We start from the raw sequence: 14,303 nt of genomic DNA on the forward strand, positions 1-14,303 counted from the left end.
CATTAAGCAAAATGACAGGTGTGCTTTTACTAAATTAATCATCGAGTCCAGCTAAGTAAAGAGGCTTCTGAGGAAACAGAACATGACGTATGAGCAGGATGGAGACTCCGAATAGGGCAGGTACACACACAGCCTGTCCAGTCCGATAGACAACATTATCAGCTTCCCAGAATGGATCAGAAGAGCTTATGCAGTGAAGATACTGCGAGGTTAAAAAAAATCTACAGTGGTTCAATTAACAATGAAATATCCTGGGGCTTGAGAGACAGCTCACAGCAGACAGCTCGGCAGTTAATAACATGCACTGCCCTGGGAGCAAACCTGAGTGTGGTTCCCAGCACCCACATTGGGTGGCCCACAACCCCCTGAGGCTCCAGGACCTCACACCCTCCTCCAGCCTCCATTGGAACTGCACTCACACGCACAGACTCCACCCATAGAGAGGGGCCAATGCACATAAGAAAATGGAAACTTTTTAAAATGCCTTATAACAAAAACCGTAAAGATGAGTAAGCTCTGGGACTTGTTGATTTACAAATTTAATGATGGCTTTAAGACTCAAGGGAATGGTCTAGTAGGTAAGGACCCCCGTCTGCCAGACCTGATGACCAGAGTTAGATCCCTGAGACTACAGTTAAAACCCTGGCATGCATGCTTGTGCACACATGCAGACACATGTGCACCCACACGCAAATATAATAACAATAAACTGTTCTTTTTACATTATTTCAAGGACCCCATTGTCTTGCTCTCTTATCCATTATCCCTCTATCAATGGTGATACTCTCAGCTCAAAGAGGGTCCCCTGTTGAATAGATTGTGGCTGCCAGAAAATTGGACCAGAATGCTTCTTCACTATGTCTGGTGGGAGAGGAGAGGGTTTTCTTTCTTAAGGATCCAGAGCAAGAACCCTATTGAATCCTATTGGTACAAATCAGCCCATTCCTAAGCCACTTAGTAACTTCTCTGTCTGTCTGTCTGTCTGTCTGTCTGTCTGTCTGTCTGTGTGTATGTGTGAATGTGAGTGTGTGTGAGTGTGTGTATGTGTGAGTGTGTATGAGTGTGTGAGAGTGTGAGAGAGTGTATGTGGGTGTATTTGAGTGTGTGTGTGAGAGAGTGTGTGAGTCTATGTGTGTGTGTATGAGAGTGTGTGTGTGAGTATGTGTGTGTGAGAGTGTGTGTGTGTGGTCTGTGTGTGTGTGGTGTGTGTATCTCTTTCATATGTATGTTGTGTATTATCACTCACATATATATTCTATATATAATTTACATAGTGTGCAAATAGAACATTTGTTCAGATAAAAGACTTTTACTGTTGTGTAACCAATGTCCTCATCGTATAAAATGAGATATAGAACATTTACATTGCCCTAGAAAGTTCTTTACTTTGCATTTTTAAGCTAGAATTGTATGGCTTATTTTAATATAAGGTTAATTAGAATCTTTTTTTTTACCCAGAAGACAGAGTAGAACAATGATGAAATTAAAAAAATCTCTGGGAAATTGTCCTTTAATATAACCCTTTCAAAATTGTTTTCTAATTACCATAGTTACTTTGAGAATATTGATTGTCTTCAAGGAATTGAGAAGGTGCTGTTTGCTAAGTGCCTGAAGGCTGTGTGTATACTAACAAGACTGTCTTGGGCTTTACCAACCCCTATACAACTGCAAAAGTGTAACTGGCCAGCCGAAATGCTCCCACAACCACTAAAGCTCAGTGTCTTGTTCATCTGATCAATAAATGTGCCAATTAATTAAATAAACACAAATGGTCAGTACATACCTGAAAACAGTCTTACATATCCTTAGCCATCAGAAAAATGGAAACCAGAAGTGCTTTGAGATTCCATGTCACCCCATCCAAAATGGCCTCAAGACAGCACATGGGCATAGGTAGGGTGGCTCAGGCCATAAGTATACTTGCCCCCAAACCTGGAGATCAGAATTCTATCCTTGGAACCCATGTGGTGAATAGAAAAAAACCAACTCCAAATTTTGTTCTGACCTCTACATGCACACTGTGTCACATGCATGCACACACGCTCGCACACTCCAGATAGATATATGACAGATATAAAAATATTCCCAAGCAATAACATCAAGTGCTGGTGAAGTTACAGGGAAAGAGGAACTAATATTCATTGATGTTGGGGATGTAAAATTCACAGACACAATGGAACTCAATACGCAGATTCCTCAAAACCTTAAAAACTACCATATGACCGAATTAGGATATAGAATACGAGGATGCTACAACAGCATACCATCGCATCCTGGCAGTTCCTTGTTTATAGATGCCCTGTGCACAATAACCAAGAAACAGCAAAGAATCTCCACGGGCCTCTTCTGGCCTCTGCAGGCAATGCACACGCATGCTACACAGACATTCATGCTTGCAAAATACCTATACACATAAAATGGTGAATCAGTGCTTTAATGTGGTACATACCCACTGTGAAAACTAAAGCAGTTACCATGAAAAATGAAATCATGACATCTGCAAGGAAACTGACACAGCTGGAAATCATGTGACAGGAACCTGACAGGCTGGAAATCATTGTGACAGGAAACTGACACAGCTGGAAATCATTGTGACAGGAAACTGACACAGCTGGAAATCATTGTGACAGGAAACTGACACAGCTGGAAATCATTGTGACAGGAAACTGACACAGCTGGAAATCATTGTGGCAGGAAACTGACACAGCTGGAAATCATTGTGACAGAAACTGACACAGCTGGAAATCATGTGACAGGAACCTGACAGGCTGGAAATCATTGTGACAGGAAACTGACACAGCTGGAAATCATTGTGACAGAAACTGACACAGCTGGAAATCATTGTGACAGAAACTGACACAGCTGGAAATCATTGTGACAGAAACTGACACAGCTGGAAATCATTGTGACAGGAAACTGACACAGCTGGAAATCATTGTGACAGAAACTGACACAGCTGGAAATCTTTGTGACAGAAACTGACACAGCTGGAAATCATTGTGACAGGAAACTGACACAGCTGGAAATCATGTGACAGGAACCTGACAGGCTGGAAATCATTGTGACAGGAAACTGACACAGCTGGAAATCTTTGTGACAGAAACTGACACAGCTGGAAATCATTGTGACAAGCAAACTAAGCCAAGCGCTGCAAGTTTTGTTTCATCTGCAGATCCTAGATTTATTTTTCTTTTTAGTATCAAAATTCTTTTTTTATGGGTTTTACTTTTTTCTTTTACTGGATATTTTTTATTTACATTTTAAATGTTATCCCCTTTCTCTGTTTCTCCTCCAAAAACCTGCTATCCCATCCCCCCTTCCCCTGCCTCCATGAGGGTGCTCTCCCACCCCCCACTCCCTCCCACCTCCCCACCCTGGCTTTCCCCTACACTGGGGCATCAAGCCTTCACAGGACCAAGGGCCTCTCCCCTCATTGATGCCTGACAAGGCCACCCTCTGCTACACATGTGGATGGAGCCATAGGTCCACCCCTGTGTTCTCTTGGGATAGTGGTTTAGTCCCAGGGAGTTCTGGGAGAACCTACATTTAAAACCTGCTGTGCATCAGTGTATGGAGGGGGGAATGGCAAAACTAGAAAGGAAAGCTGTGAGAGAGGAGGAAGAGACTTAAAGGAAAGTGTGGAATACGGAAGGTAATGGGATTCAGGTACTAATGACACAGGAACTGGAAGGAATCTGAAGAAAAGGAGCCAGCCAGAGGAGGAAGAACATGGGGGAGGGGAACAGCCAGAGGAGGAAGAGCATGGGGGAGGGGAACAGCCAGAGGAGGAAGAGCATGGGGGAGGGGAACAGCCAGAGGAGGAAGAGCATGGGGGAGGGGAACAGCCAGAGGGGAGAGAGAGATAATGGGGGAGGAGAGCTGGGGAGGAAAATGAATGCGAATGAATGCGACCAAAGTGTAAGGCACATGGGTCAGACACTTTGTATACAACCCTAAAATTCCATTCTAAAGCAAGAAAAAGAAATCTGACTTATCATTCTAGATTGCACTATTAGATAACCCTATGTTTGAAACCGTCTCGATGACTTTTATTTGTTTTGCAAATTTCTACAGAATTGTGTTAAAAGCGGCTACACAATTCCATTACTGGAAATGGAAGTTGGCTGTAGTCAGAATACATTCTTATCAACTTGGTTCATCCACAGAGATACTGTCAGTGGTTTTTGTTTTTTTGTTTTTTTTCTCATAAGCACTGTGTGTGTGTGTGTGTGTGTGTGTGTGTGTGTATCAAAATGACTGAATAAAGTTAACTTTTGTTTTTCATTCCTTTCTCTTGCCCACAGTCCTGTAAGATTTAGGTTCTACCAAAAGTACTCAGACGTGCAGTGGGCAATTGACAACTTCTACCTTGGCCCTGGGTGTTTGGACAACTGTGGAGGCCACGGGGACTGCCTAAAGGAACAGTGCATCTGTGACCCAGGCTACTCGGGGCCACACTGCTACTTAACTCACACCCTGAAGGTACCGAGGAGCTCTTCTCTCACAGGCCAGGCCGGCCTTGGCCAGTCTGTAACAAGGTTGTCAGTCTCTGCCCTCCCACCACCGCCCGCCCTGCCTCTCCCGCACCCCTTGTCTGTCTCACTCTGCAGCCCAAGCAGACCTCAAACTCACAGATACACCTGACTCTGCTTCTCGAATGCTGGAATTAAAGGCCTGCATCGGGATGTCCAGCTTTTTCCTTAAAACACAAAACCCATTCAGTTTAAAGTCAGCGTTTGCCTTTTTAAAAGGATTGTACTTTTACGATGGGTACAGAGGAGGATGTACTATTATTCCTATCAAATGAAGCAAATATTTCAGATAGCCTCCCCAAAACAAACGTTCAGACGTGCTGAAACACTGTTCGAACTTCCTTCCAGAAAACTCTATGGTCTAACTTATTAACCACTGGAATACTGCTGAGCCATTTTTGACACAGAGTTGTTCAATATGTCAAGTCAGTGTAGCTCCTGAGCCCAGAGGCCACACATGAGTTTTGTTTCTATAAGTAAGCAGAGACAAACCCCATTTCAGTAATAGAAAAATGCCCCAGCGAAAACAGTAAAACCACCAGGGTCACGGCTCTCACCTGCAGTCCTGGGCTGCACAGGGAGTTCTGGGGCAGCCTGAATAGGAATCAGAAGTTAAAATTTTAATTTTTAAATCCTAAATCAAAAAGCAAAATTAAAAAAATAAATAGTAATTGAAGCCTAGCAATTAATGAAAATAAAATCTGAAGCCATTGCTCATTTGTGTCTAAAGAAAAGGCCGGAGACCTCGGATGAACACCCAAATGTTATTAGTATTTCCCAGACAAGAAATTCTATGTGTCTGCATTGTGACCTCTAATTCAGCCTCCTCATGAGAGCATGCATTTCTTTGGGCTCGTGCTCCTACATACGAACATCCACTTATAAAAAATTGTGCTCATTTTCTCCCCATTAGTGAAGTCAAGCCAGACGGGCCGTGTTTGCACGCCTTAATCATGGGGTCGACTGTGCTCAATGTTTGAGAGATCGAGACGTATTTAAGTCATTTACCCACACAAAGCAGAACTCTCACAGAACTGGGGGAATGTATAGAAGTCTATAGAGACACACAAATACTGTTTTTACTGCAACTGCAAGTCTGTGTCCCCTAAACATAAGATAATATCACTTCCCTTCTCTCAATAACATAAATTCTCTGAGATTTTAGGTCTATAAAAGATAGTATTTATGTGTTTGGTTTTAGTTATTATGTTTCTAGGACAGTTGAATTATTTTATGTCTTTAAACCAAAAAAAAAAGATCATCTCATGATTCTTTCTAGCAATTACTTAATTACTCTGAGTTTGCATTCATTAAGATTATATTAAAAAGATAATTGACCTTGAATCTGCACCTTGATGTATGTCAGAATGGAAGTTTACATTTTTATGTCTTAAAAAGTAAAAGTCTAGTTATTAGATTTCATTTAAGCGGTTTAAATTATCTTCAGTATATGGTAGAAAGTAATGAGCATAATCTATTGTCTTTCAAACACATCTTTGCAAACGTACTGAAATCAGTTCTGTCATTTTTAAACCCAAGCAACTGTGTTGGGTAAAGTACCATCATTTCTACCCAAAAGCATTACCTTTAACTGCATCCCCTGACCCTCCCCCATGCCCACAGACCTTCCTGAAGGAACGCTTTGACAGTGAAGAGATCAAGCCTGACTTATGGATGTCCTTAGAAGGCGGGAGCACTTGCACAGAGTGCGGGATCCTCGCCGAGAACACTGCACTCTACTTCGGGGGCTCCACGGTGAGGCAAGCTATTACTCAGGACTTAGACCTCAGAGGTGCCAAGTAAGTCACGTTTTCCTCATGTCTGTCTTGGTGGCACAGTCGACACCAGCTGTTACTCGGGACCTGAGGGGCTCTTTGCCCTGGTCCATCACCCTGAGCGAGAATGTGTGCTTGCATTTAGATTCCTGCAGTACTGGGGACGCATCGGCAGTGAGAACAACATGACGTCTTGCCATCGGCCGGTCTGCCGGAAGGAGGGCGTGCTGCTGGACTACTCTAAGGATGGAGGCACGTTTTATGGGTGACAGCTATGCCTAGGAACACATCCCACATCCACCCAACACCCCTCAGAAACAAAGCTTTGCTGACAGGGACGACCAGGGAGACCTCGAAACAGGCAACAGCTCTGGCTTGTGTTACATGTCCTGTTCATGGAACTGCTGAGAGAGAGGCAAAACCTACCCCCACCAACACAGAGAGAGATCCCATTAAAAAGAAAAGGATTTTAATAGAATTTCTATCTTTTACATATGCCTGGAAATTCATGTATATAGGGTATCTTTATCATATCCACAACCCACTCTCTTCCCCTCCAGCTCCCCCCAGGTTCTCTCTCCCACATCTCTCTCCCAGCATCTTGTCCTGTTTTAAATAGATTTATTTCTTTGTAAGAGCATGAAACAAATTTTGAATGGTTTTCTGAGTAAAATATGATTTCAAAAGAATCTTAAGCCCTGCAACATGATATATACCTTGAATTCCAGCCCTTGGGAGGCAGAGGCAGAGGCAGGTGGAAGTCTGTGAATTCGAGGTCAGCCTGGTCTACATAGTAAGTTCTGGAACAGCCAAGTACATATAGTAAGAGCCTGTCTCAAAAAAAAAAAATCCAAAACACTGTTGTGTCAATAATAATAGGGACTCACCAATTGTAAGAAATCCTGAATTCATAAAACAATGTTAATAAACCCTGTCATATTATTTTATATTATTAATATAATTAATATGTTATATTAATTATTATTACATAACTAACTTTCAGGCCATTAATACAATGGGATATTCAGATTTAAGAGCTGGAGAGATGGCTCAGGGGTTAAGAGTCCTGGTTGCCAGAGAGCCAGGGTTTGATCCCCAGCACCCACGTGCTGGCTCACAGTCACCTATAGCTCCAGGTCCAGGGAGTCTCTTGTAGCCTCAGTAGGCATCAGGCACCCAAGTGGTGAACATTCATAGGTGCAGGCTAAACACTCATACACACAAAATAAAGATAAGTAAGTTAACAAAATCATTGATATAAAAACAATAACAATGGGAAACAATTAAAAAGATTCTTTTCAAAAGAAAGTATGTTTCAGCAGCCAGATAACATCCGGAGTAACTAGCTGATAGATGAGGGAAAGCTGTCTTAGCCTAGCCATGTGTTGTAAGCATTTTTCCCACAGCCAGCAATGAGGCCAGTTCCTACCATACCAAATAATTGCAAATTGTATAAAATTATAATAGCTGTATTTTTAAATCTAGAACCTACTGGTCTAAAAACGAGCACGTGTTCTTCTTAAAAAATAAAGCTTCGGGGCTGGGGATTTAGCTCAGTGGTAGAGCGCTTACCTAGGAAGCGCAAGGCCCTGGGTTCGGTCCCCAGCTCCGGAAAAAAAGAACCAAAAAAAAAAAAAAAAAAGCCTCGGGGGTGGGGATTTAGCTCAGTGATAGAGCTCTTGCCTAGCAAGCGCAAGGCCCTGGGTTCGGTCCCCAGCTCCGGAAAAAAAAAAAAGAAGAAGAAGAAAGCCTCTTAAGAATCTAGAGGTGAATTTAAATAAATTAATTAAAATAAAAAATTAAAAGTAATTTTAAAAATAATCAAGATTAAGGATATATATTTACTTTGACCCTGTGTGTCTAAATACCCTCACATTCGTGATCAGCTTTGTATTGAAGCCATGATTACAAGTGTCGACACTTAAAAGTCCCTAGAATCGGTTTTCACTCCCTGGGTAAGCAGTTTTCTTAGGAAGCAGACAGAACTTGCGATTCCTGCGGAGCTGATAAGTTTGTTTTTATAGGAATCACTTGGACTTTGCTTCATGAGATGGATTTCCAGAAATACATTTCGGTGAGGCACGACTACATCCTCCTCCCTGAGGGGGCCCTCACCAACACCACTCGACTTCGCTGGTGGCAGCCTTTTGTGATCAGCAATGGGCTCGTGGTTTCCGGGGTGGAGCGTGCGCAGTGGGCCCTGGACAACATTCTGATTGGTGGAGCAGAAATCAATCCAAGCCAACTGGTGGACACTTTTGATGACGGTAAGAAGAAAACTCCAGTGTTTTCTCTGTCCGCTGGGAGTGGAGGCATCAGATAAGTATCGCACAGCCAGCACCTTGGCGGGGGTCTAGTTCATGCTGCTCAACCACAGAGAGCTGTTCTTAGGTCTCCTCGATTGATAACTCTTCAAAGTTTGTCACTTGCTGAGAATTTAAAGAACATTGCTAAATAAAAACTGTTTTAATTATAATTTATAATCACAATACCTAAAACATGTTAGTCCTTTTAGTAATTTCTGTTCAGAACACATAGTGCAGATGCCTAGGAAGAAACAGAATCTTTACCCAGAAAAGCAGTTCCCCTTTTATAGTAAAGTGATCGTTCTAGCGACCTTTAATAGTATTGCCCTAAGCTTGGGCTCTCCCCTGGCATTTATATATTAAAACAATTGTGTAAAATAAACACCAGCCTTGGTAGTAAACATGAAAATAATTTAACATGGAATGTCTTAGTTGAAGAAAATAACGCATGGCATTGTTTCCCACTTACTTAACAGAAGGCTCTTCCCATGAAGAAAACTGGAGTTTTTACCCCAATGCAGTAAGGACAGCAGGGTTCTGTGGCAATCCATCCTTCCACCTCTACTGGCCGAACAAAAAAAAGGACAAGACCCACAATGCTCTCTCCTCCCGCGAGCTCATCATACAACCAGGATACATGATGCAATTCAAAGTAAGTCAAAGGGATACAGGAACCTCTGTGGGTTGTGGGAAAAGAGATTTGTTCTGACACACAATGATCGATGTCACCCATTAAAAGGCACTGTAGCTTGTTGTTGCGTTTTGCAAAGACTCTATTTGGGTATGGTTATTTGAGCATAGATGAGAATCTGTGGAGATGTGAAGACGGCAGTAAGAAATGTTACAGCTCGTATATATTCATCTGCCAAATAAAAGGCTTCAGTCGGTGCCTAGAACCCAACTGCCTCCTTCCCTCTGCCTAACCAACCTTCATCAGCCACACCCCCTTCATCAACCACACCCCCTTCATCAGCCACACATCAGCCTTCCTTCTGTCTAACCAACCTTCATAAGCCACATCACCTTCATCAGCCACACCCCCTTCATCAACCACACCCCCTTCATCAACCACACATCAGCCTTCCTTCTGTCTAACCAACCTTCATAAGCCACATCACCTTCATCAGCCACACCCCCTTCATCAACCACACCCCCTTCATCAGCCACACATCAGCCTTCCTTCTGTCTAACCAACCTTCATAAGCCACATCACCTTCATCAGCCACACTCCCTTCCCTCTGCCTAACCGGCATCACTCCATTTACTTTCTTTCCTATTCTTCAGTTTACTTTTCAATGTTCCTTTGTCTCCAACTCCACAAACCTGCCCATTGACACAGTTGTAGCTCCCAAAGCCTCACAGAACTAGAGGAATTTCTTTAAATTTTTTCTACTGCTTAGCAGGCTAGAAAGGAGGACATAGTGATTCGTAGGCTCTCTTTCTGATGTCTGACAAACATATAGAAGTATTTCATTATTAGGTTTTTAAAAACATCAATTACTCTAAATGCAGAACTGGGGGCTTTATTACAGACGTGCACCTGCCGTTCTCTTTGGCTCTGTGTTAGACTCACTTCGGAGATGACCCAGTGTTCTCAGTGCTTACTATCCCTTAAGACTGTGTTCAGCTTTTGCAATTCGAAAGCTGCTCATGGTTGTCCTTAGTTGATTCCACACCAACTTCCAAGCCATGTCCTTTGGGAGTCAAAGTTCTCCTCTCCTGGTCCCACTGAGGTCTGTCTCGTCTCCTCCTTGGGTGGCTCTGATCTCAGAACTGAAGAGCACTAATGTTTCTCTCCAAACAAATTAATTTATTTAAAATAAAAGGAAGCAAGATGGAGAGCTGGATCAGCAGTTGAGAATGCTTGCTGCTTATCTAGAAGACCTGAGCTGAGTTCCCAACACCTTGTCAGGCAGCTCCCAACCTTTGTAACTACAGCTCCCGGGAATCCAATGCCTCTTCCCTCCATGGAAATACACGGGCTTCCCCCAATCCCATTAATATACATACAAATTAAAAAATTTTTTAATAAAGCTAAATTTGTCCCCTGAAATTTAGGTTATCCTAGACTCTACCCCACCTGAGTCAACATTCATCCAGTGATCCTTTCTTCTCTCCTATACCCTCTACATACTCAACTCTGTTGTCTTCCTCTGCAACTGTGGAAAATCTCTCTCTCTCTCTCTCTCTCTCTCTCTCTCTCTCTCTCTCTCTCTCTCTCTGTGTGTGTGTGTGTGTGTGTGTGTATGTATCTGTCTGCCTGTCTCTGTCTCTCTCTGTGTCTCTGTCTCTGTCTCTGTCTCTCTCTGTGTGTCTCTCTCTGTCTGTCTGTCTCTCTCTGTCTCTCTCTCTCTCTCTGTCTCTGTGTATGTGTCTGTCTGCCTGTCTCTGTCTCTCTCTGTGTCTCTGTCTCTGTCTCTCCTCTCCCTCTCATTATTCTATCTCCTTGGTATCTACTTGTATGCCGGTTTTGTAATCTTTTTCCCTCCAAACATACGAATTTCTCCGTGCTTCCCAGAGTCTCCCTCTATTGCATCTGATCCCTCAGAATTCCATACAGTCTTCCTGCTTGTATCATACCTTGAAAAACAAGTCTCAAATATGGGTATCTAACCTTGACCGCTCACTAACAGCTCACTTTTATATTAGTATTTTGAGTTACATTAATTCATTTACTGATTTGAGGTATGTGCATGTGTCTGTGTGTCATGTATGCACGGTTGCCCATGTGGAGGTCAAAGGACAATGTGAGTCAGTTCTCTCCCCACTGACCCCAAGGAATCAAACTCGAGTCATCAGGCTTGGCCACAGCTCCTTTTTACCTCCTTTAGTAATTTCTGCACATGTCTGACTTGCTCTTAGCATGTCTCGTGGTAAGCTCAACAGCTTCCCTTCTACACAGCTCTTCCATACATCAGACTTCTGCTGATCAGACCACCTTTCCCCACTCACTAGCTTTAAATGTCTTAAAGTCTTCACTTTTCACTATAATCAGTGCCCTCTAATTCTACTTCTGCTTGTTCCTCCTCTCCTCAGATCTTCCCTGCACCCTTAAGTCCATGTGTGCTCTATTTAAGTCAACATATACCCATCAAGTCCCCCTTTGGCACCCAGTCTCCCTCCACTCCTACCTACCTTTGAAGTCAGCCTCAGATGAGCTTTATGTAGCCCCGCACTGTTTCACCCCTCAAACCTTCAGTGATTTTCTGCTCTTGGCGAGTTAAGAGCAATGGCTTGATTTCCTGCATCACAGCCTGTGAAGCTCGGCTCAGCTCTCTAGCTTCCCCCCACAGGGTTCCGTTCCCTCTCCACTTACCTCCAGCCTCAGCTTTCTGTTTCCTCTGACTCCGAGGTGCTCTCTGTCCTCTAGGGTCAGCGCACATGCACCTAACAGATGAATTAATTTCCAATGCATTTAATCAGCTGCAATCTCACTCTCCCTGTATATTTATGTGTGTCTCTTACATTCCCACTACTATTATTGGATGATGCTTCTTATTCTAAACTTGAATCATAACTTTCATTTATGAGTGTTACGCCTGAAATTTTTAGCACTAACTTGCCCTAATACCAATAGTGAATAGCGTTTGTCGATTGGATCAACAATTAGAACTTATATTTGAGTCACCAAATGTTACAGCATTCATGCACTATTAAGGTTCAAACATTTAATTGCAGATAATACTGACAAGGAGAAACAGCCATAGAATGACTGTTAAAGTAATGGTTTCTTTTTAATTTTTTACTTCCAAAGAAAAACTTAATAGCAGATGAGTGCCGTGTGTAAACAGTGAACGTGCCTTGCATAAGATACTTCTAGTTTCCCTCCATAAACTCTTCTCGGGATATATTTAGCCAATTTAGCTTATCCAAATCCGTGTAATGTGGCATATTAGTTAAATTAGTAGAAGTAATACCTTAAAATCTTTAATCCTCAGCTTCTCTGAAAAGTGCATGTCTTAACCGCTCTAAGGAATGACTTCACGCCCTGGAAGGCTGCTGGTTCCTCTGAATAGTTGATTGCCCATTAGAGGCTTGACATCGAGATAGAGGATTTCTGATTAGCTCTATTGGATGTCACCCAGTCTGGCCCTTATACTGACTGTTCTTGTTTGTTATAGATTGTGGTGGGTTGTGAAGCCACTTCCTGTGGTGACCTTCATTCCGTCATGCTGGAGTACACTAAGGACGCAAGGTTAGTGAAACTCGTTTACATTTCTTCCAAACCCGAAAACATAATTCAAACGTGGGTCTAATTTCAAAGTAGCTTCTTGCAAAGAAGCAATTCTGTGTATCAAAAGCAGAAGTCTTCAGGAGAGCATGGTACACTCATGGCATACCTATAACCCCAGGAGTGGGGAGACTGGGGCTGCCTGCCATACCTAGGGAGACCTGGTCAGCCCCTGTGAATATTCATACGAATTTTACTAGTATAAAATTTGCATCCATGTCTTCATATTTTTTTCTTTCAAACCAAAGGGAAGAACTCAGTTTTCACACCGGGCATCTGCTTTACATTTTAAAATAAGATGTTGAGTTTGTTCTCATATAACTATCTGCTCAAGGTTTTTAACAGACACGTGATCTGAATGTGCTCCAACTGGTGTCCTGACTCCTACCACACATTAGCCATGGTGGATGGAGCCTGACACGGGGCGTTTCCCTTGTACATAGCTGTCTAACTCCATCACTATGGAAACCTAACTATATTATGTTGAGTCCATTGGTTCTGTGCATGTTTCCAATGAGAAGTTCCTTAAACCCATTCTTACACGTGCTGTCATTTTAGTCTGTCATCTGAATGCATTCACATATTTTAATGTGGTTTTAAAGAGTTAACACACATCTAATGAGAAGCTATTCTCTTTTTGGTTTTAAGTTAGTGATGCTATGAGAATTTCATATATAAGATATTTTAGCATTTCTTTTATAACCCGCTCATTCCCCTAAGAGCTGTTCCTATGTGCATGAGTACAGGGCTGTCCACTGGAGTGTGGGTGACCCACAAGAGGTTTAGGGTTTTTGTTTTGGTGTGATCATTTCTTAATATTTTAAATGTTTTTAATTGAAATAGAGTTATATTACATTCTCCTCTCCCCACCTCCAACCTTTTACTCTCCCTCAAACCTCTCCAATGGGATATTTTACAAGGGAATAGCTTTTTATTTTGTATAGAATGTATATTTTTATGAAATATAATTACATCTTTTCTACCTCCCACTTCCCCTCTTCCACTCCCTCTCAAATGCATGGCCTCTTTCTCTTTAGCTTAGTATTACATGCATGTGTAGATGTATAGACATAGTTCTTTAATTGTTATCGTTACATACATGGATGTATTTAATACATTATTACATGCATTAATGTCTTCATGTACAGACATAAGTAGGTTGAGTTCTTTTAATGTTACTTGTAGGTATATAACTTTAGGGTTATATTCTAAATTATTTTCAGTAATTCAGTGATCATAGTTATATTTAATTTTTAAAAGACGAAATTCTAAATGAATAAATCTTTAAAGAGAGGTAGCTAGAGCAATGGTTCAGCAGTAAAGAACACTGGCTGCCCTTCCAAAGGACCCAGGTTCAGTTCCCAGCTCTCAGAGGCTCACAACTGTCTATAACTGCAGTTCCAGTCGGATTGCCTCTTCAGCCTGCGCCGGAACTGCACACATGTAGTGCCCATGCATA

General features: G+C 42.2%; 1 protein-coding gene across 7 annotated transcripts in view; it reads left to right on the forward strand.

Moving 5' to 3' along the window:
• Positions 1-14,303, forward strand: part of Reln (reelin) — a 420,816-nt gene that overhangs the window by 388,628 nt on the left and 17,885 nt on the right. For 4 of the 7 annotated variants that reach the window (XM_087655993.1, XM_087655991.1, XM_087655995.1 and 1 more), the window contains 6 exon segments: positions 4,305-4,482; positions 6,156-6,331; positions 6,453-6,559; positions 8,332-8,574; positions 9,090-9,265; positions 12,735-12,808. In XM_087655993.1, the coding sequence (XP_087512119.1) occupies positions 4,305-4,482; positions 6,156-6,331; positions 6,453-6,559; positions 8,332-8,574; positions 9,090-9,265; positions 12,735-12,808 (954 nt within the window). 7 annotated transcript variants of the gene reach the window in all.

This window comes from Rattus norvegicus, chromosome 4, assembly GCF_021556685.1.
Source record: "Rattus norvegicus strain SHRSP/BbbUtx chromosome 4, alternate assembly SHRSP_T2T, whole genome shotgun sequence".
Classification (NCBI taxonomy): domain Eukaryota; kingdom Metazoa; phylum Chordata; class Mammalia; order Rodentia; family Muridae; genus Rattus; species Rattus norvegicus.